General features: G+C 35.2%; 1 protein-coding gene and 1 pseudogene across 1 annotated transcript; one reads left to right on the forward strand and one right to left on the reverse strand.

Moving 5' to 3' along the window:
• Positions 1-1228: 1228 nt before the first annotated feature.
• LOC149796550 (uncharacterized) lies at positions 1229-26622 on the forward strand. The gene is made up of 5 exons (XM_089960627.1): positions 1229-1259; positions 1873-2106; positions 3352-3549; positions 5595-5732; positions 26489-26622. The coding sequence occupies exons 1-5, from the start codon at positions 1229-1231 to the stop codon at positions 26620-26622; spliced, it is 735 nt and encodes a 244-aa protein (XP_089816753.1).
• LOC149796551 (uncharacterized) lies at positions 17394-21806 on the reverse strand (annotated as a pseudogene).
• Positions 26623-27265: the final 643 nt, after the last annotated feature.

The raw sequence follows: 27265 nt of genomic DNA on the forward strand, positions 1-27265 counted from the left end.
ATCTAACATTTAAAAAATGTTTTCTGGAATATTTTAAAGACTATCCATTTCTCTGACAAGCCACCAATTTTCTATCGCGACACTATTGTATTAAAATAAATAATAGAACATAATGAAAAGCAAAAACTTTTTGTAAAATTCAACAGATAAAGTATTTCTCTAGAATAAATAGAGAAAATGTTAAAATGAAACTTACGGTATTGCGAATTAAATCACAAATAATATAATAATTACAAAATAGTCCTAATAATAAAAGTTCTGAATAAACTTTATGGAAATCCAGATGAAGTCCAACACAGTAAATGTTGATGTGCCTGTGATTGCTAGCAAAATGTTGATGTGCCAACATCTTTTTGTTGGATCACATTAACACAATCCAAGAAGAAACTTATTAGAAATTTCAGTATAAATTGAAATGTTCATTTCCACGAACGTTGTCAGGGAGCGATTTTTGTATTTCCAGTTAAGAAATAATTTTGATAATTCTAAATCAAACATTCTACATAACAGTAACTTCATTCTACTAGGACGTTAAAGCATGAATATTTAACTTATCCATTGACAATAGTATATAGTCATGTAATTGACCTCAGGTCATAATTAGCATTGTCTAAAAATCATTATTACCATACATAAAGGGAGCTTCTATAAACTTTTTAATCGTCGCAAAATAAAATGTTGATTATAAATACAAATATGTTACTAAGATTATAATATATAACCTGGACTATGTCAGGTCGTCAGGTAAATTGTAAAGGAGTCCCAATAACGTTGACCCATACCCAAATAAACATGTTTATATTTTATCAAAGAAGATTCTGATATTAAACCAATACGCATAGCTTTGCATCAGCTGTTTACCGAATATAAAACATCAATAAATCATTTCAAGCAGAAAATAAACTTGATTGTTTAGAAGGCTATGTCCAACCTACAATGTTACATTGCAATATCATATACTAAAATAAGAATAAAAATACATGAAACTAAGAAATAACGCATATTAAATATACAGAACAAATGTCCCATTATGATAGCATATGATATTAAATACATTGTCCTGCTCGCTTTCTGGCAATATTTTAATTGTAACGTTCCCTTCTCTACATCGAACGTTCAAGATGTTACATATTTTCACTGTAATAGTGGCAAGCACATGTCATAAAACGAATCAAAGAAACAAAGTGAGGATATTTAGCGATGGAATGCTGCAGCATGAAATGCTGACATGTGGAATATTACAATTTTGGAATCAAAAGGTATGCAATTGCAATATATTAATATCCCATATATGATTTAAAATACGTTTTGGCAGTTGCAACGATACAACTCGGAATGTATATCATGCAAGCATATAACACGCAGAATAGAATATACACATAATATATTAATAGGAATGCATATTCATACAACTATAATGGTGATGCCTATCGATAGAAAAGTTGATTTTCCTAAATAATGTAACCATAATGAATGGAAGTGTCGTTGTTGTTATTATTATTTTGTAATTATTATTATTAGATGTTTTTCGCATTATAAATGCCTATTGGTCTGGCTTTCTAGCGGTATGTATGTATGTATGTATGTATGTATGTATGTATGTATGTATGTATGTATGTATGTATGTAAGTATGTATGCATGCATGCATGCATGCATGCATGTATGTATGTATGTATGCATGTATGTATGTATGTATGTATGTATGTATGTATGTATGTATGTATGTATGCATGTATGTATATATGTATGACAGTGGATGTTCAGTCATGTAATTGTTTATATTTGCATATATAGATGGATTACACGAAATGTCATGTGTATCAATTTTACTCATAAAATGCAGAACATAATGTTTTATTCTTCTTCTAAAGGTATGAGGAATTTCGCTCTGAACAAATTTGCGAACCAGTCATCTACATTGATTTCACCTGATTCTGACTGGTCCGCTGATAAAGCTGTTGATGGACATACAATGGGTTTGGATCGAGTCCAGTCCGATACATGTAGTGCAACAGAGTCTGGCCCCACAATGCACATATGGCAGGTTCAAATTGGATTTGTTGTGATTGTAAAGAATATTACTATTTATGGAACAGTTAATATAGGTAATACAAAAGTTTGATTTTATTAGCCTCAATGCAAAGTTTCTTCACTATGCGAAATGATGATATTTTTCCCATCCACCCCACAGTTCGCATATCGGTCTTTTCACTGTCAGGGCGTACGCATTGGTAATCTTCACAGGCATTGTTATATTCTAAGTCACATAGATTTATACTTAAACGTGTCATGTCAACCAATGCACCTTTCGATAACTATTAGGTGAATGTAATTTATATTTTAGGGTCCATTGATTATCGCTAATCTTTGTGTCTGACTTATTTTTTCATATACAATTTCCTTTGGAGTCACATTACATGACATTGAATCGCGTCAAGGTCAATCCGATAGCCATCTGTAAAAATTAAGTAATTGAGACATATAAGAGACATATGAAATTACGTTTTAGTTGGACTAGTTTTTGCTATGGTGTGGCTTTGAATTATATCCTTTTCTTGGATACTAATGATCATGTATTAGTTAGTATTTACATATTTCAATATGCGGTTGAATGGATCCTCACGAGTCTGAACAGTTTTGAATATACATGAATTACAACATTTATAGTAAGCAGTCTGACCGTAGAGCCATTGATGATTTTCTTGTTTTCCGAAATGCTATTGCATTACAACCAATCAATCAGTCAATCACTGTCTCACTCCTCATTTAAATAATACATATCTCCATCTTTTCATATTCTGGGTAATGAAAGGTTTACAATCTAGGAAAACAAACAATTTAGCAAAATTTGTCTAGGTTTATTCTAGTATTTAACATAAGCGAATGATTATTTATAGCATATGCTATCCTGGTCTAGATACTATTTGTCTTTTAAAGGGCTTGGCATTTGAAAATTTGCTGGATTTCACAGCCAAATAATATATTCGGTAGTTTTGACTAGATGAATCACTATATTGGTAACACACATGCAGTTATGCCCAAAATAAAAGAAAAGTGTAAGATAAAACGAGTCCTTTTCATTAATTTACAAATCTAATAATAACCTAATGTAGCCAAACTATGCAAATACGTTGCTAATACTTTTTAAAAAGAACTGTCATGATGTTATTCAACAAAGACATCCACAGAGCAATACAATCGATCCAGACGTTGGTTGCAAAGTAGAAAGAAAACAAGTTAAAATATAAAAATGTAAAAATTAAAGAATGTAACAAATTACGTCATAGCTTACTACATAATTGCATGGAAATATATGTTGCATATAACTTTAATACTTTCGTTTCTTTTAGATGTAGACTGGCTTTCAGGTTTGGAACTTTACATTGGTAATGAGTCCCATCCACGATTAACCAAGCTGACATCATTCAGAGTTGATAAGCAATACAACATATACAGCGTTGACAATATTAATCATTCTGCCAGTGTAATCACCGTCCAACGACGCAATATATTTGGTCTTGTTTTATGTGAGGTGACCGTCGAAGGGGGTAAGCACAAAATATTCACAGTAATGGCAATACTAATGATTTTGCATACATTAATACAAAATTGATTCAATTTACGACATTATTTACCATAAGATGCATGATATCTACAAACAACGGTTGTTTGTGACCTGGTGAAGTTGTTGAACTGAGTGACGTCCATTCCTTACTGAATTCTTAGCTCGGCTCAAAATAACAAACTCGTGTTTGGAAACACAATTTTGTATGAAGTAAATTTGCCGGTACCATATAGGGGTAAAAATTAATAGAACTATCATTTGATAATAATAATTACAAAATCTGATTAATACAATTCCAGTGTTTTAAACAAACCTTTTCGACATTAGAGACATTTAGCCACAAATATATTTTATGTAACGCTGAATTCTTGATATCTCAAGTTCATCAAATTTGTCAAACTTAGTTATGAAAATGTTATTGTATATTATGTATTGCAGTACAGACTGGTATATTGCTCAATAACAATCAAGAGCCATGATATCAAAATATACGCTCTATAACATTTGATCCTAACTGATTTGAAAGAAGTGACCTGAAGTTACTATCATATGACGTAAGATCCGACGTGTTTGACTGGACTTCTCAAAGTTGGTCAAAATTGCCACAGTGAAAGTCGCTGAATCTCTTTTCCTAATTTTAATGATATCGTTCATACAGTTAAGCGTGAATTTTAAAAGTTTAGTCAAGACATATAACCGTCAACTATCGTCTCCATTTTTAAACCGTAATTCGGAAATAAATTTGACACTTATATGTGCTGTAAGAACTGATATATTTTTATGAATACCGGCTTCTTTAAAACATACCTCTATTTTTATTTATAAAGAAATAATATTGAAACCGTTTACAAAAATATTATTTTACAAACAGCACCCGTTGATAGATAGACGACATCCGACGTGCTAAGCACAACTGACATGGAAAAGTAGCAGAGCCTACCTCTGTCTTCCAGATTAGCAGAACTTATTATGTACATATCTGATATTTTTACATTTTAGTACTTGGTATGATCCTCTAAGCAGTTGATTGCGCTGTACTCTCCTCCAGTTGCAATTTCCGTCAAATGAGGAACCAAAAGAGGATATCATAGCTAAATGGAACAAATGCATATGCTGAACTAAATATTTGCTCTACACCTCTTCACATGACTGTTTTGAAATAACATATACAAACACGTTATTTCAAAACAGTCATGTGAAGAGGTGTACAACACGTATTAATGAACCGTTACACAAAGATGAAAGTGAGTTCATAAGGACCTTGACCGACTGCACCAAGAGTTCCATCATTACCTGAAATAAAATAGGTTCGCATGTCTCTTATGGACACCGATTGTTTGACAGTTCAACACAAACAAGGCACGTTGAAAATTAATGCAAGTTTTGAGAAATACAAAATTAATGAATATAAACAACTCAACGCTTGCTCAAGTAGTGGGATTCATTTCGCTATAGTTTTGTTATTTACAGTTCCTCAAACTAGATCTGAAGTTTTGAAGTTTGCTTGGTATAAAGTTTTGTTTTGTCGATTTTTAGCTGGCAATTCATTTTTTCAGGAAGAAATTGGATTTGCTTTAAATATCATTGCTATTCACTGTTTTGCTTCACGCTATAAAATTAAACAATGTCATAGATACAATCAAAATTGTATTCTCATTTTACGGCACCCCATTTTACATTTCAAATCTGCACCTGATGTTAATTAAATGAAAATAATATATATCCAAGGATGAATTCATTCAATACTTCCCTTGTGAAAGAGTGAGTGTTAATAGTTCATTACTAAGTTTCTATCGAAATGATGAAAAGCTTAAACTTTATTTTCTAGCAATTCAGTCTTATTTTTTATAACATGAAGAAAACTTGAAGAAGTCTCCTATGCGAGGCAAATACAAACATGGTTAACACGCGTTAATAAATCATGGCCATCTAAGATTACAACTTATTTTTTTTAGGTTATATATCACTCGATCAATCGTGTTTAATATTGTGTTCCGTAAATGTATTAAAATTTGTGAATTATTTCAGAGTGTCTTGACGGCGTTTTCTCTGAATATTGTAACAAAACCTGCGGACGGTGTCGCAATGGTAATCCATGTGAAAAAGAGTTTGGAATTTGTCCTGACGGATGTGACCCTGGTTGGCGTGGAATATTATGTAATACAGGTCAGTCATTACTTGTCTCTCTTATTTAGTGTGTGTCTGTGTCTTACAGTATCGTGAAACCTTTTAACCATCAATGCCGCAACATTACTATTATCATTGTCACTACCCCTTTTAAACGATTGGTAACTGCTTTCATATACTTCTAGAGCAACACCTAAAATCATTGCAATTTAAGATAGCAAATCTCATCCGCACTTAAAAGTATACCCATTGCTTGCTTAAAACTCATTTCTTTGTGAGTCAGTAACATTTTTATAATTCACTATTAGGATTTACTATTAACTTAGAAATGCATGATGTAACTGAAAGTTCTCACTTCTAAGAAACAATAAACCAATCAGTACAGAAATTAAAGGAGGCTTTATCTCAGAGCGTCTAAAAAAAAGAAGAAATGAAAACCCGTAAAGTTTCGTATTTCTTCACAGTGAGGGGCTACGCATGTAAATGAAAATTCCAGCAGTCAAAGATATAGAGAAATTGTAGTATTAGAGCAGTCTTGTTCTTATTCATGACCGACGTATACATTAAATGTGATTTAAAGTGAGCGACAGTGGGTATCCTGGGATGTCAGGATGAATGGGTAGGGCAAAAGATGCATAAAATATACGTCCAACATTACACGTAAAATGGAGAACGGAGATAAAAATGTAATTGAAGTTCTTATTTGCAACCGACCATTACTTTGTAGGCGCTTTTCGTAATACAATAAAATCTCCCCATGGAAAGACTGCTTCAAATGGTGATGGAATTTAATGGAATTAGTCAACCTTTCAGCTCACTATGTGGTTAAATAAATGGACATAAAGCAAGAATTAACAAGTGAAGCCTCTATCAATGTCAGCTTTTTATACGTCTTAAAACGTCAATATATTTTATCTGGCAAATATTATCGTTTTACCAAAACTATTCTTTATAATTTAGGCCTGATCTCTTCCTGATTCTTGAGAATCTTGCTGGGTAAATGTGCATCTTTTCTAAGGATACGTGTATCTATTTAAATACTTTATATGGTATTACGTTGGTGATTAACGTGTTTCACGAAACACAAAGTTTTGTGTACAAGATAAAATTTTATTTGGACAAACTTTTGGAGATGGGAAAGTGCTGATTACAGCCAATATTTAAGCAACGTCTAAGTATTTCTTTCTGTTTTTATAAACTTTTGTTAACAAATGCAATTTAAAACTAAATAAACATAAGAGGAGGTAACACGATTTTTAAAAATGATATTTGATTAGTTTTCTACCAAAGACAATACTATTGTACATTAACTGAAAAGAATATCATATTGAAAAAGGTTATATATTATGATACCATGACCAACACTATACTGATCATTCGGTTTTCGCATAATACCTTTTTTTGGATTGTCGTAGGTTTCCTAAGACTTCTGCCTTTTATTTTGTATCAAAGATCATACACAAAAAGGGAGTGGTATATTAACGGACACGAGCGATATGTATGTGTTTTATTACCAAATTTATTTATATAAAGGTGTAGCCTTTTTAATGATGGAATACTTCCGATTGGTAAATCTTTCGTTGATATTAAGATCAATTGAACTGATATAACTCGGAGCAGTGTATAGCTAGTACTTAAGCTGATTTCGGAAATGGCGAGCTGGTGGCACTAGAACATTTTATCTAAAAATATATACCTTTCACTGTTGTCATTTTCTGAATTATATCAAAATGCTTCGGCTGTTGGCATTATTCATGAATTTTGTCTTTTTTTGTTTCTATACATAATGTACGCTGACTTCTATCTGGAACCAAGATCATTTCACATCCTCTAAAATGAACTATATCATCAGTTCACTTTCTGCATAATTTTGGTTCAACGTAATTGGAGCAGATATTAAACGAGGGAAGAAAGACAGATTTGTTTTTAGTGCCATATTTTTTCTAACCTAGTATGCTATCGGTATGCGAAATGGATGTTAACTGTTCATATGAAATACACATATAATTTTGATATAAAAACAGAGAAAAGAAAACCTATTTACATTTGTCATACGTGATTGCATACATTTGAAGTTGGAGAGTACAAGATGTATATTATAAGGCAAATAATTAGAATAAAGGCTGATGGCTGATAATATACTTTTATCCATTAACATGCAAATAAAGTGTTTGGCATGATACATGTAATAAACTCAAGTTATCACGGATATCCACAATTAAAACTGTGCACGGAAATGTGTCCATCATAACATATATTTATAATGTGTCATTTTAGGTAATAGGGTAGCACACTTTCAGTTAAACGGTCGTATTATCGACCTTTTTTATACACATCAGACGTATGCAATCACTGACTTCCTCTTATATTTCATGAACAAGACATGCTTCCAAAAGAAATGTAAGTGGAAGAGAATAGTTCTCAGGAAGTTAAAAAGGTTGTTAAGAATAGGCTCTAATTATGATAATTGACTTCCTCGTACATACATTATTTTCTCCATCCTTTGCTTAATTGCACACTAACAATTACCAGTCTAAATTAAGTTTTTAGCCTACATGTGAGTCCAGAAGCCATCCCAGCGTGTGTTTTTTTATGTCTAAAATGCAAGCAGCAGTATATTGACCTAATTCAACATGACATAATTTTCATTGTAACATATGCGATTTTCTTGACATAACCCTTCACATGGATTTCATCCAATGTAGTGACATGTTACAGATACTGAAACTATTCTCGCTTACAATTGACACACTCCTTAATTAAACTCAGCGTCATCGATTTAACATTAATTCACAAGTGTTCACTGTCCTTTAGAATATATTGATGTTTACATTCATTGTAACTCTCATTTCCCAGTTTCATGAGAGATAACATTTTCTAGTACATGTCTGACGATGGGCGAACACAATAATTGGCACCTGGAGTGTTTCAACTAATACTATTTTCATATTTCCATTTCGTTAACAAAAGTTGCTATCACCGCGGCTATTATTACTTCTAGTACTCCAATACCATACTTGCTATTATGACTATTACCATTATTGCGGCTGCAACTACTACTACCGTCATAACCATGACCACCACGTCCACAATACCACTGAGCTTATATTGCTGATGCTAATACCGATGCGCGTAATAGGATTCATATCAATATTACGCGACTGTCAGAGTTAAAAATCCTATTTATTTCGTACGACTATTAGCGAAACTTGAGATGCCACAATTAATAGCCTGTCATTTAGTCAGCCTTTTCAATAGTTCTACAAATTAGTGAAGGAATTATACTGTGCTGTTTTTTTTAATAAGTATATCCACTATCGTCAACTATGCGATTTACGAGATGGATTACGCACACGGTTATTAAGTTAATTTTCCATTGTCGCATTGCACGACATAAGTTAAACGTGAGATGTTAAAGCTACTTAACAGTTTGATGGTAAGTAGTCATGTAATGCATGTACATGCATATTGCATATCCATAATACTCATAAACAATATCAATAGATTTTTTCATTTTTTTAATACGTGAGAGAAATTACATTACAAAATAAGGCAGAAAGGAAACAATATGTTTGCCACATAGAAAAGGACCAATTTCACAATTTATGTGTGGCTAAGGTATGAATTATCCATAATCATCTTAGCACCATATATAGTCATCCAGTGCTTGCAAGAAAAGACAAAAGAAGCATTGGCGTTAAGCTAATTTATATTAAAAAGTTAAAATTCATATTGATGTCGATGTGGATACGACATAATACACTTCGTTGGTTGTAATGTTAAGATGTTACTTCTCATTAACTCGATTTGTCCTTCTCTCCATCCTGTTTAATGCCTATATAAGGCAATGCTCGCTTGTGTGTGTATGCAGTCGTGTCCTTATCGTTTCCTTCATTCCTTGCATAACGGAGTATAAGTACGTTTGGCTTTGTATGAATACAAATGCACCGTTCTTTTCCATAACGATTTGTGTGATAGTGAACACATATGTAGTGTACATTTCGTACCGTATTATTGTCTTTTCTTACACAACAGTGGTAGAGTTATAAGGATTACAGTAGTTAAGGGGTTGTTTGTCTTGTAAGGATTGTAGGTAAGTTACAATGAATCGGGACCTAGGAGATGACACTACATTTTAAGGTAACAAATTTGTTTTGTATCAATCACAACTGCGTTGTACATTAGTCTCTGCGCTTTTCAGAAAAGACAAACCAAAACCGTCAAAACTTACAGTGAACTTAAAACTTACCCCCAACTTCTGGTTTACTTTGACATTATGGAAGACTAAACTCCCCTTCCTTTAAATATGTAACTGTTCAATCCTGGTAAGAACAAAATTGAAGAAATGAATTGGCATATGTTAAGGTCAGTCAGAGTAAACAATCCAGTTTAGCAAACCGTAAATTTATAATAAACGAAGAACCAAATATGGGTCAGAAAGAAGTGATATTACATAGCCCTTTCTTTAAATAGCCACGTACTGAAAAATTATATCTTGATCGACATAAAAACTACAGACAATTTTAGAAACCATAAACCCCAGTGGGCTCCATATCTGAACTGCAACAACGAATGTTTCGAACCAAACTTATTACGAAGGGGCCCCGAGTGGCCAAGTGGTCTAAAGCGCTCACAGTTACGGATCACTGCCATCTCACTTCTGTCTGCGTGGGTTCAAATCTAGCATTCGGCCAATGTGGGTATGTGAGACAGCTTTCCAGTAGCTTCTCGTGGGTCGGTGGTTCTTCCCGGGGTTTTCCCGGGTTCTTCCTCGACCATTAATACTGCCCGCCATGCATAGCCTATCGTGTGCTGAAAAATGGCGTTAAACCGAACAACAACAACAACAACAACAACCAAACTTATCTGACTGGAAATGTGAGCCAATGTCTGTCCTTGCTATCCTTAAGTGTTTTGTTTTCTACTCCAAATGGTCTTTAACGTACATATAAACGAGTATGGCCGAGAATCACAAACTCGGATGAATCCAAACATTTGATCAAAAATAAAAGTTCTGTTGGAGCAAGAATTAATTGTTAAGGAGACCGACTTGACTCTCGTAATACGTTGAAAGTCTAACATTCAGTCTTTCGAGGAGATCTCAAGGATAACGTATCAGCATTTATCATGATAATTTTGATGATATAGGCATGCTGGCATGCATTTTCAGCCGTCACTGTATATTAGTCGCATTTTAGTCCTTGTAGCGCGGGGCAGTGTATAACTCTGATTCAAATATTAGTAAAACCGGCGAAATAGTGGCACTGGAAAAATTGGAATGAACATGTATACTTTCATGTTTTGGCTTTGTAAACAATATTGAACTCTCTCAGTACTGGGCATCATGTATGATTTTACTCTTTGTTTCATTTCTTTAAATGCTATACACTGACCTCTGTATGGAACAAGAATGCTCTCATATTTTCTAACATACGTTTTCCTACCAATCTGTTACCTGTTTGGGAATATCAGTAGAAATACCACTTATTATCATGATTGGTAGTAGTATTTGCTGCTCTGCTAGGAGACGTATATTACATTTATATCGCAGTTCAAGTCATGCAAAAATATGACTTTTAAGTTCTAGGTATTACTTGTCAATTGTTTGCAGAGCGTTTATCTTATCGAAAAGGAATATCTATCATATTGTAGGGTTTAAGTGCGATAGTTTGTTTTATAGTATTATGATCCTAGAAGACCAACTAGTTGGTAATTGTCAATATGGGATATCAATGTCTATCCCATAAGACAGTGAAATCTAGCTGTTGTGCTAACCTTACTTTCCTTTCTCAATGCGGTCGTTTCGGTCATGTTGTCCACTCGCTAGAAAATATTTTTAGAAAGAAGAATCCCTAGGTATCTTCTTCTGTTCCTGACAGAATTGTTTTTAAGTCATACAAAAACAACACATATATTACAAAAAGAAATTCACTCATAAGGAACTCTTACATTTTTGTAGCACAAAATACACAACAAAATGAAAGCGACAGACACACAAACCCACGGTTGTTGATATCAAGATGAAAACTATAGTTCGTTCCACACATATTTTTTATCTTACCTATAGTTCAGTACATTTTTAGGTCTGAGTATGTGTTAGCTAAAATTACTTATTAACAGCAGAAATATCGTAGATATATATATTTGAATACGTCTGTTAATTATCTTAATAGCACGGTAACCCACACAATAGTACATTACTGTTTCTAATATTGAACGGTGTCATTAGTTATCATCAATGTCATTGTGATTCATTTTCAAAGCCAATAGGTTGAAAATAAAACATTTTCAAGGCCTCAAACGCTAGCATAAAAATGTGCATTGTATACCCAGAGTAGTTATAAAGAATCTCCCAAGTATTTGTGTTTCAGCACTTGCTCATGTATAACTGTTGCAAAAATAATTTCCTGTCCGCAGTTTAATGTTGTATATAAAAAAAAAACAAACAGCTTCTGCTAGGGTGCCAGAGTCGTCATTGTTTCGTTGACATTGTTAAAAGGAGAAGCGTATTTCTAGAAAACTATCATTAACAAAGACGAAAACATTAAACCACAAAACACAAAGTAAATGTAGGGATGAAAACTATCAGCAAAGAAGTAACATGTTCCTCTTATAAGTAACTAACACTGTTCAATCATCATAAAAGCAAAAATAGGCTGAACCTGGATACAATATACTATTACAATTGTCCTTATTTTGAAATGGTTCAAAGTTCCAATACGTATTAGTAAATTTAAGAAGAAATTAAATCCAGTGAGAAGGAGTAAAGGCTACGGCTATTAGAAACAAACTCCCTCCATATAGTATTGATTATCTTTAAGTCAGATTGCTAAATTACTTTTGATTGTATGAACATAGTGTGAAAAGGGAACTTTAGGAAATGGATGTATATATTCATGTGGTCTGTGTTTGAACGTTAACTAAACTTGTTCAGCAGTGGACAGTCTCGACCGATAGCATAAATACAGCATTGTACACACGGAGTGATTACAATTTGTTTTCCCTCATGTAAGTTTCAATGTTTTGATTGTCTGAACAGAGTGCTACAAGGGAACTTACGGAAGTGGATGCAGATATACATGTGGCATGTGTTTGAATGGTAACGAAACTTGTTCAGTAGTGGACGGTCGCTGCAGCATGGGATGTCAGGAAGGATGGTAGGGCGAAACTTGCAAAAGCGGATTGTAAAATATTTAATGTAAATCACACAAGCAAGTGAAAAAGATATTGAAAGTTCTTAATTAGAGACGAAGATTAGCCTAGCATGTACCTTTCTCAGTAATCTGAAAAATCAGGAGCAAGTGCTTGACTTGAATGAGAGTAATTGGAAGTTCAGTGGAACATTTCACCAGTGAAGCACAATATTTGGTTAAATAAATGGTTAAATAATGAGCTTTTATTAAAGGAAGTTTCTATAATTTCGATTGGTTTGATCATTTATAGCGTCAACAATCTTTTTCTCTGGAACTGTATTATACATTCTAAATGTTAAATTATCCCAGATGTCTGCGTCAGTTTTGTAAAGCCCGTTGAGTAAATATACATTTTTTTGTACAATAACGTAGATCTTTGTTTAACTACTTTAAATGGTTTTACTTTCAAGAGTCTCACAATAAGAACGACATAGATGTATACAATATAAAATCTTTCTTGAAACACTTCTGGATTTAGTGTAGTGCTCATTACAGCTAGTATTAAAACAATATCTATGCATTTCTTCCTGTTCTATGTTGTCTCTTTAAAGAATCGATTTTATAATGTAGGTGAATATATTTATTTACGCATAAAATTAATAAAACCAAACAGGCAGCAAAAATATGTTGTCTATTTGCTAGCATAAATAAGAATATTATAAAACAGGACAGTTATATCTGCATTGACGTTATTGCCCACTAACGCTTCCAGTGTAGTCGCATTAGTTCAATACTCCTACCCAAGAGAAGTAGCTTATTGACGGACACAAATTTTGCGACTTTTCATTAGTAAATTTGCATATATTAGGGCTTGTCCCATTCCGAATGACATGCACTTATAGCTGTCCCATTGAGAGCATATTTCTCAATGTTGAATATTTGGTTAATATTAAGTTCGATTGAACTGATATTGATGTTATCCGGCGACAGTATATTACTCAGATTTAAACATTTTCAGAAAAAGCGAGTGTGTGGCACTGAAAAATCTAGTCTTAAACTATCTACTTTTCGAATTGTAACTTTTTAAATGATATAGAAACGTATCAATACCAGGCATCATGGTGTTTTTACTCTTTATTTTGTTTCTTTATATGCTATACGCTGAACTCTGTCTAGACAATGTCTAGGCATTTATTCCTGTTTATAGTGAACTTGTTTTTCAAGAATAATTGTAGAATATAGGTACCAAACTAGTGTGTATGAATACATTGCTGTGTACATAGAATTAAGCAAATCAAAGCGGCACCAACAATGTTTTATATTTTTTCCACCAAAGATAAGACTATTGTGTAAGTACTTGAAAGAAGATGATAAGGAAAAGGTCATATAATATGACAAATGTACAGCAGTGCACTGACCATTAGGATTTCGCATAGAACAGTGTTATCTGCACTCTCATTATTTTCCACCTAACACTTCCAGTGTAAATCAGTTTCACAGTTTTTGTAAGAGAAAGTGATGGCTTATTGACAGACAAAATCTATCTATCATAATGACCTTTTATTAGTAAATTTGCATTTATTAGGGCGTGTTCCCTTCAACTGATAGTCATAATGACATAAACTTAAAGATGTGCTATTTGTGGTATTTTTCTCACAGTTGAATCTTTGTTTAATATTAAGTTCGATTGAACTCATATCGATGTAATGGGGGAATTAAACATTTTCAGGACCGAAGACATTTGGCAGTGGAAAATAATGTCTCAAAATATCTACTTTTATTTTTTGACCTTGTAAATGATATCGATATATTGCAGTACTATGCATCATGCATAATTTTACTGTTTGTTTTGTCTCTGTAAATATGATACACGGGCCTTTATCTGGAACAGAGATGATTTCACATTCTCTAAAATAAGCTTATGACCTAGTCCTCAACCTGCTCGTGCATATCAGTGTAAGTACTAATTATGATTATAATGGGAAGTACTTTTTGCTGAAATACTGGTAGATGATTGGTACATGATTGTCACAGTTTATCTCAAATAAGCAATGCGTCTAAATCATGTTATATATATGATCGTTATGGTTGTAATTGTCACATATCGATATAGTGCAGACCTTTGATCCTATGTTAAACGAGTGCCGTAAGAAGAATGAGTGATATTGTGTTAAATGCCATCGTTTTTATTTACAGGATTAGGCGCCAAGAAGACGAAGTAAATGTCAATTGTCCTTGTCCATTTCTAAAACAAGCGACAGACAATTCTAGCTGTTCGGTTAAACTTACCTCTCCTGATCTGGTTATATCAATCGGGTCGTCTCTGCCATGTCGTCTACGACATAGGAATTACTTTTAAAAATATTAAACCCTTGTCTGTTTTTTTCCCTAACTTTATAAAATCAAACAATATAAACAGTGACAAAATCATCAACGAAACAAAACAAAATAATTTAAAAGCAACTTAAGGCCACGCCAGCACTGATAACACAAAGACAAAACATTTTGAGAGAGACAGACACAAATAAGCACAGGAAGTTGAGCTTTATAGAATTATTGTATTGATTGGCTATATCGCGTTCCACACGGCGTGTCAAATTTTATCCTATCTGCCCGACAATACAGTTTCAGGTCAGAGTCAGCTAAAATACCTTATATCATCAGAAATGAAGTAAAAATCTGATTGGACGTGTCTTATGAATTGTTTTATCGCAGTGTCACCCGCACAAAATTGGATAACCCTATATAATGTTGACGAATGTTATTCATTTTCAAAGTCAGTTGTTTGAAAAGGAGGTTGTATTAGGCCTCGAACAATAGCATAAAATTGTGGCTTTGTAAATCCCTGTGATTATTAAAATTGTTTCCATTACTTTTTGTTTCAACACTTGTACATGTACAAATATCTCAAAAACCATTTATTCTAAATAATTAAATGTATCAAACAAGTAAAAACAACAGGAGCAATGTTGTAGGCGTATTATTTGTTTCTTTGATTGTTGTAAGCGGGTGAAACGCTTTTCTAGTAAAGTGAACATTCATTAACAAAGAAAGAAACGTATCAAGTATACTCAAAACAAAATAAATGTAGGCTTGGCAACATATCGTTGTCACAGAATTGTAACCGAGTGGGTTTTTGGACGAAATGAATAAGCCAAACACAATGTAAGAAAGATGGAAATTTATGAATGAGTTAATAATGATAAATATATGATGTAAAATACAATTGAAAATAAACAAAACAAATATTGAATAAAATGAAGTGCAGATCCAAGAACCCTCATGGACTGCACTTACCACTTAAACAGTATGTTGTTCAACAAGAACAAAATTATAAAGATTCAAAAATAGTCTTTGAAACAACTTAAGATTAAAAATAATCTTTGACACACCTAAAGATTCACAATAATCTTTGACACAACTAAAGATTCAAAATAATCTTTGACACAACTAAAGATTCAAAATAATCTTTGACACACCTAAAGATTCAAAATAATACCTAAAGATTCAAAACAATCTTTGAAACAAGTAAAGATTCACAATAATCTTTGACACAACTAAAGATTCAAAACAATCTTATCATGACTAAGATTCATAATAATCTTATCACGACTAAGATTCACAATAATACTATCACAACAGACAGCGTTGTTCTGGAAGCTCCAGATGACTCCATGAAACTTTAGACTGCTTCGTACAGCTTCGGACCGCTCTAGTTATATTCACTATAACATTTCATATACATTCACGGCTACAGGCACGGTCAGCTACCATAATAGACAGCTACTATAACAGTTAGCTACAAACAGTCAGAATCATCTTCAAACACAGTCAGAAACAGCTTCAAACACAGTCACAGCTTCCAACACAGACACAGCTGCCAACACAGACACACAGACGCACAGACGCAGACGCAGCTACAGATTCACATACGCAGACGCACAGACGCAGCTACAATAAAACCAAATGGGATATAATAGTTTATGCATAATATCTATATATATGATGTTACTTTAAACATCTGCGGTGTAATAAACATTACGCGATAACACAGTACAAACCGAATAAGCTTCGCCTATCAAATAAATAGAATGTAAATTTAACATTTACCCCTATGGCTGGAGAATAAAGGCGAGTGTATACTCCTTGACGTGATCCAAAAAATGACCAGTGTGGTTTTTCGGGAATCGTCTTACTTAAATCCATATGAGAGTGAGTACAAGTCGGGGTAGAATACCCGTGCACCTCATGTTAGTCATGATACCCGACACAAGTAATCTGTGTCTAGGTACATGTAATACAGTCGCTTACCTGGAAAAGCACATTCACCCTATATAACATTGTACGTATGTACAACGAGAAATAGTCTAATTGTTTTCAGACAAAACAAAGTTATTTCTTTGCCTAATTCTGTGACAATACCTCCCCCCTCAGAAAAAAAAGTGCACACATCTTTTTTTATAAAAACCCTCACAGAATAAAAAGAAAAATAACTACTATCGATATGTTACACTATTTACACCGGTAATACCGCCATCTGGATTTTCTATATAAAAAAAATATTATCCAAATTTTCAATCATGCCCTACTCAAGTAGTCTGCCCCTATATTCTCAACCCCTCTTATTGCCTCTACACGGAAGCGATATGGTTGTAGTGTCAGCGCCCAACGCATCAATCGAGAGTTAGCGACCTTGGCCTTGTTTAAATACAATAGGGGTTGGTGATCAGTTTCGAGAACAAAATCTCTCCCAAAAAGATAAGCATGATACTTCCCAATTCCCCACACTACGGCCAAACACTCTTTCTCAATAACTGAATAGTTTTTCTCCCTGGGTAGCAATTTTCTACTCGAGTAAGCTACGGGTAACTTATTGTTATCTTGATGTTGCAGTAAAACTGCTCCCAACCCAGTTTCAGAGGCATCTGTTCTTAAAATGAAGGGTTTGCTAATATCTGGCAATATTAATATAGATGCACTGACGAGTGTTTCTTTAAGCGTGCAAAAAGCTATATCCTGTGGTGGTCCCCACTCTACTTTGTTGGGTTGCCCCTTCTTTGTCAGATCAGACAGTGGGCTAGCAATGGCTGCAAAGTTTGGTATAAACTTTCTATAAAACCCTACTAGACCTAGAAACGAACGAACTTGCGTTTTGTTGTCCGGTTTAGGTGCGTTCCCAATCGCTTCCACTTGCTTGGGGTGAGGTTTCAACTGACCCAAATCACTGATCCTATGACCCAGACAATCTAAATCTGTATAGCCAATACTGCATTTAGTGGGTCTGACTGTGAGGTTCGCTCTGCGGAATCTATCGAAGAGTTCCCCCAAGACGGACACGTGCTTACTCCAAGTATTCATGTACACAAATATGTCACCTACAAAGCTATCAACGCTTGCTAAACCCCTTAGCAACTTGCGCATCAAACGACAACAGGTGGCACTGGCACCTACTAACCCAAATGGCATTACCTTGAATTGATATAATCCTTTCTGGGTCGCAAATGCTGTCAATGTAAGGGACTCTTGAACAATGGGAACCTGCCAATATCCCTTGGACAGATCTAATTTGGAAATCCATCGGTTGCCCGACAACTTCGCAAATAGACCCTCCATATCTGGCATTGGTTCTGCATCGAACACCGTGATTTTATTTAACTGTCGAAAGTCGATACAGAATCGGTTCGTCCCATCTTTTTTTCTGACTAGCACTACGGGAGAAGAATATGGTGAGTTGGAGGGTTCAATCACCCCCAGATCTAACATTTTACTCACCTCTTCGTCCACAGCTTCTCGTGCGTTGTATGGTACCGGATAATCTTTGATTCTAATGGGGTCAGATGTATTCAGTTTAATTTTGAGGACTACTAAGGTTGTACAACCTGGTCTGTCGGTGAATACATCAGAGTATTTAACCAAAAGGGCATTAATTTGTTGACGCTGGTCATTGGTCAACTCTGCACTCACATCGACTTGATCTACCCTTTCCCTTGCAACACCTAAGGGACATTCAAGGGGAACCTCGTGTTCTGATTCTCCCAAGTCGTCGTCGATGACTGCCGTACGACATTCAAGACTCCTTTTTCTACTTTGTCGCTCTGTTTCTTGATGTACAACTTAAGCATGTTAGCATGGAATGTCTTTAAATTGCCGTCTATGTCATTTTTGTAGTCCATGTCATTCTTGACCTCCTTAACTTCGTAGGGACCTTTCCACTGGACTAGTAATTTATTTGTGCTGGTAGGAAGTAGTAATAAAACCTGATCTCCTACAAGAAATTTCCTATTTCGCGCTCTGCGGTTATAATACTTGGCATATCTACGTCCCGATTTCATTAATTCATCGCGTGCCATCTGGTATGTACTTTCCAGTTTCTCTCGCAGATCTAACACGTACTGGTATGTAGTTTTTATTTCCTCGCTCGCGACGTCACCTGTCCACAGTTCGCGTAGTATCCGCATCGGGCCTCGAACTGTTCTTCCGTACAGCAATTCGAAGGGCGAAAATCCTAAACTTGCTTGCGGTACTTCACCGTACGCGAACAGAACCGCGTTCAAATAACGGTCCCAGTCTTGAGGACGTTCCTCGCACATCTTTCGTAGCATACTTTTTAGGGTTCCATTAAATTTCTCTACCAGTCCATTGCACATCGGATGGTATGGGGTAGTGTTTAGCTATTTGATTGATAACAGTCTACTTATTTCACCCATGAGGTCGAAGGTGAATGGGGCACCACAATCCGTAAGGATTTCTTCTGGCACCCCTACCCTACTGAAGATCTCAACCAATGCTTCAGCCACCCGTTCTGTTTCAATAGTTGGTAACGCTACACTTCGGGATATCTGGTTGCGTAATCCACAAGAGTAAGAATATACCTGTTCTTCCTTTCGGTAACTGGTTGTATTGGGCCTACAGTATCCACCGCCACTCTTTTAAACGGTGTATTTATTAATGGCATCTGTCCCAAGGGTACCCTTGTAACCCTTCCCTTACATACGGTTTTCTGGCATACGTCACAAGACCTACAGAAGCGTGTGACATCGCCATTAACACAAGGCCAGTAGAATTCAGCGACTACTCTACTGGTGGTCTTCGCCTTACCTAGGTGTCCTGCCATGCTAGACTCATGGGCCACCCTAAGTACTTCAGATCTGTATCTCTGGGGTACGACCACTTGCCAATACCTCTTACCCTCCGGAGTGATAAACTCCCTATGAATTAGCCCGTTCCTACGAATGAATCTCGAGCTGCCCCCACCCTTGCAGTGTCTAATTACGCCGGACGCGATTTTCTCAATGACAATCTTGATGGATTCGTCACGTTCTTGTTCTCGTTTGAATTCATCACGCGAAATTCCGGAGATCGATTCAGGGACTATTAATTTCTGAAACGCGTTTTTCTCTCGCCTGGTTTGCGCTCGCGTTTCGACTGCCTGAGCCAAAGGTATCCTGAAATCTGCCATGGTTGGAAGACGAGAACCTTCAACATTACCGATCGTCAGATCGTAAATAGGGTTTCCCATACAAAGGGCATCTACAGTTCCGGTTAAGAAAGGTGTTTCTACCGTGATCCTTGCTACGGGGATGCGACCGATCGTTGGATCGAGTAGCATGCATGGGGACTCCCACCCGAGCATTTGCTTATCCTGCACGAGACTGCGTTTGATCACTACAGCCGTGCAACCAGTGTCACGTAATGCTACGATTTCTCGACCGTTCACGAAACCTCTCGCGGTTGGTACTCGCGCTTCGGGAAAAAAACACCTGCCAAGTGTATGAATACCTGGTTCTACCTGCACCCTATTACCAGATACACTTTTACTCTGTACAGCCACCGTTACCTTATGCATAAATCCCTTTCTTTTAGGACATTTTACTTGAATATGACCCCATTCCTTACACAAGAAACATTGTACACCCTGACGACCTGTGTCTCTAACTGACCTACTTGCCTCAGCAGATTTCACAAGCTCCCTAGGCATCGGTCTCGTAGACTGGTTTCCAGACTTAAAATCTTTTGAAACCACGTTCTGGGTTCTCCCATGAGCCTCGGCATAGAAATCGGCTTGTTTAGCCATATCCTGTAAGTTTGAATAGACTTTCTCTTTCAGAAACTGACCTAGTTCCCGCCCCACTGTGTTCAACAGTTGATCTCTGAGCAAGGAATCAGTCAACCCTTCAAACGTTTTCACCGCTTTGCCGCATTCAATCCACCGCTGAAAATAGTTCACTATTCTAACGATGAACTGATCAAAGGTTTCTCCCTTCTCGGGCTTGCTACTCCTGAACTTTTTACGAAAACCCTGTTCAGTCAGCTCGTACCTTTTTAGAAGTGCTTCCTTCAGAACGTAGTATTTAAACACATCGTCTCTAGGAAGTCGCGAGTACACATCCAGCGCTTTACCTTTTAATAAAGCACTGAGATGCAGTGCCCAGTCACTCCGACTCGACTTCTGGTTCTCGGCATAGCGCTCAAACCGAAGAAGATAACTATCCATGTTATCTTTTTCATCGTCAAAGGGGGGTAGTTTGGGACCCTTTAATTTACTAGAGGCAGAATCGTGTTCTCCATTTCTAGCTGTTGCTAACTCTACCTTACGTTCATGATCTCGTTGTCTTAATCTTTCTTCTACCTCCAACGCTTCTAACCTTGCTTGTTTTTCTAACTCTATCGTCTCCCTCTCAGCTCCCCTTTCCCATTCTATCCTTTCCTTTTCGGCCTGTTTTTCTAGTTCTATCTTTTCCCTTTCTAATTCTGCCCGCCTTTCCTCTGTTTCCCTCTTTTCCCTTTCAAGTTGTTTGGTCATTTCCATCTCCTTTACCCTTTCATCCCTCTCTCGGGCTTGGTCTTCCCTTTCTAATTCCCTCGCCCTTACCCTTTCATTCCTCTCCCTGGCTTGTTCTTCCTTAATAAATTCCCTTAAACTTTCACCCTCATACCCAAGTTCTTTGCCTAAGGCGACCAAGTCCTTAAGTGATGACATGATTAATAGTAACAAAAAAAAATTTAACAAAAGAAACTATTTCTAATGAAGGCAACTCAAAACAAAAATGAATAAGTATTTATACTAGACCCACAGACCTAGAACTACTAAACAAAATAAACACCTTCTTGATTGTCTTCTCAAGAAGGTCACACACGAATATAAACAATAAGAGTTTACTTTCACAAACAATGTGATGACGGTTCACTTAATCCAAATATCCCACTTCTGACACCATTGTCACAGAATTGTAACCGAGTGGGTTTTTGGACGAAATGAACAAGCCAAACACAATGTAAGAAAGATGGAAATTTATGAATGAGTTAATAATGATAAATATATGATGTAAAATACAATTGAAAATAAACAAAACAAATATTGAATAAAATGAAGTGCAGATCCAAGAACCCTCATGGGCTGCACTTACCACTTAAACAGTATGTTGTTCAACAAGAACAAAATTATAAAGATTCAAAAATAGTCTTTGAAACAACTTAAGATTAAAAATAATCCTTGACACACCTAAAGATTCACAATAATCTTTGACACAACTAAAGATTCAAAATAATCTTTGACACACCTAAAGATTCAAAACAATCTTTGAAACAACTAAAGATTCACAATAATCTTTGACACAACTAAAAATTCAAAACAATCTTATCACGACTAAGATTCACAATATTGCTATCACAACAGACAGCGTTGTTCTGGAAGCTCCAGATGACTCCATGAAACTTTATAGACTGCTTCGTACAGCTTCGGACCGCTCTAGTTATATTCACTATAATATTTCATATACATTCACGGCTACAGACACGGTCAGCTACCATAATAGACAGCTACTATAACAGTCAGCTACAAACAGTCAGAATCATCTTCAAACACAGTCAGAAACAGCTTCCAACACAGACACAGCTGCCAACACAGACACACAGACGCACAGACGCAGACGCATCTACAGATTCACATACGCAGACGCACAGACGCACAGACGCAGCTACAAGAAAACCAAATGGGACATAATAGTTTATGCATAATTTCTATATATATGATATTACTTTAAACATCTGCGGTGTAATAAACATTACGCGATAACACAGTACAAACCGAATAAGCTTCGCCTATCAAATAAATAGAATGTAAATTTAACATTTACCCCTATGGCTGGAGAATAAAGTCGAGTGTATACTCCTTGACGTGATCCAAAAAATGACCAGTGTGGTTTTTCGGGAATCGTCTTACTTAAATCCATATGAGAGTGAGTACAAGTCGGGGTAGAATATCCGTGCACCTCATGTTAGTCATGATACCCGACACAAGTAATCTGTGTCTAGGTACATGTAATACAGTCGCTTACCTGGAAAAACACATTCACCCTATATAACGTTGTACGTATGTACAACGAGAAATAGTCTAATTGTTTTCAGACAAAACCAAGTTATTTCTTTGCCTAATTCTGTGACAATCGTGAAAGATGTGAAATGTACCTCTTTTAAATATTTTCAGCTGTTGAAACAAACAAACAAACAAATAACCGCAAAAAGCCCTAAAATGGAAGCGACAAAGTGTTAAAAAGATTTTTGTCGTTAAATGGTTGAAAACTCCGATACTTTTAATAAATTCAAGTAGAAAGTTGATGGAATGGGAAAGAGTAAATGTTTAGGGTATAAAAACCAAAAATAAAATAACCAAAAAATAAATAAATCAGACGACAAAAGGAAACATTGTTTCGATCTTCTTTACAATCAGATTGCTAAAGTAGTTTTCCGATTGTATAAACAAGGTGTGAAAGGGAACCTACGGAAGTGAATGCAAGTATAAATGCAGCCTGTGTTTGAATGGTAACAAAACCTGTTCAGCAGTGGACGGTCGCTGCAGTATGGGATGTCAGGAAGGATGGCATGGCGAAATATGCAAAAGCTGTAGGTCGAATACTTAATGTGAAACTCATAAGCAAGTGAAGTAGATATTGAAAGTTCTTTATGACAACCGATTTTAGCCGAGTGGGTGCCTTTTTTTAATACACTAAAATATTAGAGTGAAACGCTTGAGTGGAATAGTAAGACCTATTTGAATTTTAGTGAATGTGTCATCATTAAAGCACACAATGTTGTCAAATAAGTGGTTAGAAAGCAAGCTTTAGCAAAGGAAGTTTCTATCAAATAGTTTTTGCTTACCATTCATAACGTGAACAATTGTTTTCTCTTGGAACAGGTTTCGATTTATTAAATTATAATTTATATTATTCCTCTGATCTCTCCATGATTCTCGAGACGCCCCGCTGCGTCTATGTATACTTTTCTACATGAACGCTTGTTTTTCAAATGGTTCAACAATGGCAAATACGTGTTCCACACCCACCCACCCCGAAAAGACAAATAGTAAAACAAAAGGAAACAAAACAAACATGGAAATTGATTTCTTCAGTCATAGAAACTATCTTTTCACAATTTTGAATATAAGGAAGTTCTGATTGCCGGCAGTGTTTAAGCAATGTTGAAGCATTTCTGCCTGTTCCTGCTACATTTGTAAAGCTTAGTTTATAATATAGTTACCAAGATGATGTATATAAACATTTTCATCTGTACATATAATTTTGTTTAAAAAAAGCAAAAGGCATCAACAATACTTTATCCTTTTTGTCTACCAAAGATAATGATATCATATGAACACTCTCTGGTGTATCATAACGAAAAGGATATATCATATTACGCATATAAAACAGTTATATCTCTATTGCCTTTGTTGTCCAGCTAACACTTCTAGTTTCAATGGCCCTGTAGGATAAATGAAAGTCTTACTGACGGACAAAAAGGATATATTCGTGTGATCTTTCATCCGTAAATTTGCACATATTATGGCGTGATCCACTCAAAATATGGCCATTGCGGGATTCATTGAAAGCAGTCTAGCTGATGAAATATTTCTCACAGGTGAGTCTTTGATCAAAATTAAGTTGAAATGATATCGATGTAACGAGGTGCATTGTATATCTGTATTTTGTCAAAAATATATTTACTTTTCCTATTGTGACCTCATAAATACTATTGAACTGTTTAAGCACTAATCGTCAGTTATGATTTTACTTTTTGTTGTGTTTATTTAAATACTGTACGTAGACTGACTTATGTATGGAACGAATATGATTTCGCATTCTCAAAATACTATCAATTAATCGGCAACCTGCTCCGGCAAAAATAATATAAGTATTAATTATGGTTATTATATGCAGTGGTTTTGCTGTACTACTAGTATAAGTATTGTGCATTTGTAAATCATTTAGTAGATACAATCCTTATGCATTTTGAATGCCACTTGTCGATTTTCTTCAGAAGTTTGAAACGTTGCCAACAAAGTACCTATTGAAATGTGCGAAGAACAGTTGATATTGTTTTAAGTGCCAGAGCTCTTTTTCTTTTATTTATTTAGAGGATTAGTCCTAAGGTGGAAGAAACAGATATTAACTGTCCATATGAAATATAAATTTCTAACCCATGTGACAAAAATTCTTGCTGTTCTGTTGATCTTACGTTTCTTATCCTAGTCTGGTTATCTCTGTCTTGACCTCTCAGGCATGCGTTCCACCTGCTAGGAAATGTCTTGAAGAAAGAAAACCTTTGTTATCTGCATTTGTGCTTAACGTAGTTCTTATGAAGTCAAAGAACATCAACAAGTTAAAATAAATAACAAAACAAAATTTCAATCACAGAACAGAGTAAGACCTATAAACTAGTTTTCGTTCCACACAGAATGGCAAACATTATCCTATCTGTAACTTAGTAAATTTTCAGGTCAGCGTCATATAATAGTACCAAATATAAGAAGAAATGTAATAAATATCTAATTGGATGTGTCTTTTGAATTGCTTAATGGCACGATCGTTTACATAATTTGTTATTTTGATTGGGTTTGGAAGTGAGCATAGTTAAACGTATTTCAATTTTTTGATAAGCTTCTTGTTTGAAGGAAATATGACGCATTGTATAGTTTGATAATTTGTGTAACTTGCAAGACTAAGAATGGAAACGTCGTGCGTTGCTTAATCATGCAGCTAACATTGTACCCTTTTGGTTCCAATGATACGACATTGTCACATAGGATCGATTGAAGAATTTAAAATTTGAAGTGAGAATCCATGTCCCTCAACGAAGCAAATTGCGAATATACATGTTGCTTTTAAATCGAAATATTGCGAACAATAATATTAAGGCTGAAAGTGATAATTACAAGAGAAGCGATCCCTGTTGGCACAGTTCCCGTGAAAATGCGAGCGTGTGTTTGTGCCTGTGAGTATCTGTCATAGATGGAGTGATATCGATTTTTCTGGTGGGAACATCATGACACAGATTAACATATGACTTAGGTATTGAATTATGCTTAACCTTAGTCGACATGGGGAGGCGATGAAAGATAAATATTGTTGTTTTTTGGTCATTTGGGACAATTAATACTAATGTTACAGTCCACTCTATTCATTGCAAACTCAAATGGACAAGACATGACATAAACCGAGAAATAGTTTATTTTCTGTTTTGTGTCTATAATGTGTTATTCTGTTTGTCGAAATCAATGCATTTCATTGAAAATGTGGACATTTTTAACTCTTCCATTAAATACGTTTTCCTGCTTGCTATTTGTTGTTATGATAAACAGACATACATAGTGTAGTGTTCATACTGCAGACTCATCTAAAAAGCTCACACCAGCGATATCCAGGGAAGATATGGCGGTGATACTAGGATTAGTCATTGGAACGTGTGTTGGTGCCCTTACCATTAGCGTCATTATTATTGCTGTTTTGAAGAAAAGAAGGTGAGCCTCATACAGTGATTTGGGCTATATATTTGATAATTCACTGTCAGTAACTGTTTTCATACTTAACAGAGAGAGAGAGAGAGAGAGAGAGAGAGAGAGAGAGAGAGGACAATTGTAGGCGCGTCTCAAGGATTTATGCTATCTCTGTAATATTTGTAGCGAGAAATGATATAAGATAACATTGATGACTCATTTCGGACCTTATATGCAGTTTGTACGAATCATAGCTTGACAGCAGGAACAGTGACTTTTATCACTATTTAGAGAAGGTACGACGAACCATTTCGCGTTTTTGGAGTTTAATTTATGCACGGAAATTTCTTGTTAGCAGCAGCGTAAAATGTTCTTATGTTTTTAAAATGTACACATAAATAAATATCTAAAGACTTAAAATGTATATATATTGACCTTCATAAGATTATATTGCATAGTCTTTAGTGTTATAATTGACGAATATTGATAACAATTGTTCCATCCTATACAGGAAACTGGATCTCTCTCTCTCTCTCTCTCTCTCTCTCTCTCTCTCTCTCTCTCTCTCTCTCTCTCTCTCTCTCTCTCTCTCTATATATATATATATATATATATATATATATATATATATATATATGTATATATATATATATATATATATATATATATAT

The sequence above is a fragment of the Sinohyriopsis cumingii genome, chromosome 6, assembly GCF_028554795.1.
Source record: "Sinohyriopsis cumingii isolate HCF-2022 chromosome 6, ASM2855479v2, whole genome shotgun sequence".
NCBI classification, from domain to species: domain Eukaryota; kingdom Metazoa; phylum Mollusca; class Bivalvia; order Unionida; family Unionidae; genus Sinohyriopsis; species Sinohyriopsis cumingii.

Excerpts from the sequence above, each read along its gene's own strand:
- LOC149796550 (XM_089960627.1), top strand. The coding sequence starts at position 1,229 with ATGTGGAATATTACAATTTTGGAATCAAAAG. Across the intron at positions 1,260-1,872 it reads TACAATTTTGGAATCAAAAG|GTATGAGGAATTTCGCTCTG; the intron begins GTATGCAATTGC and ends CTTCTTCTAAAG. Across the intron at positions 5,733-26,488 it reads TGGAATATTATGTAATACAG|ACTCATCTAAAAAGCTCACA; the intron begins GTCAGTCATTAC and ends TTCATACTGCAG.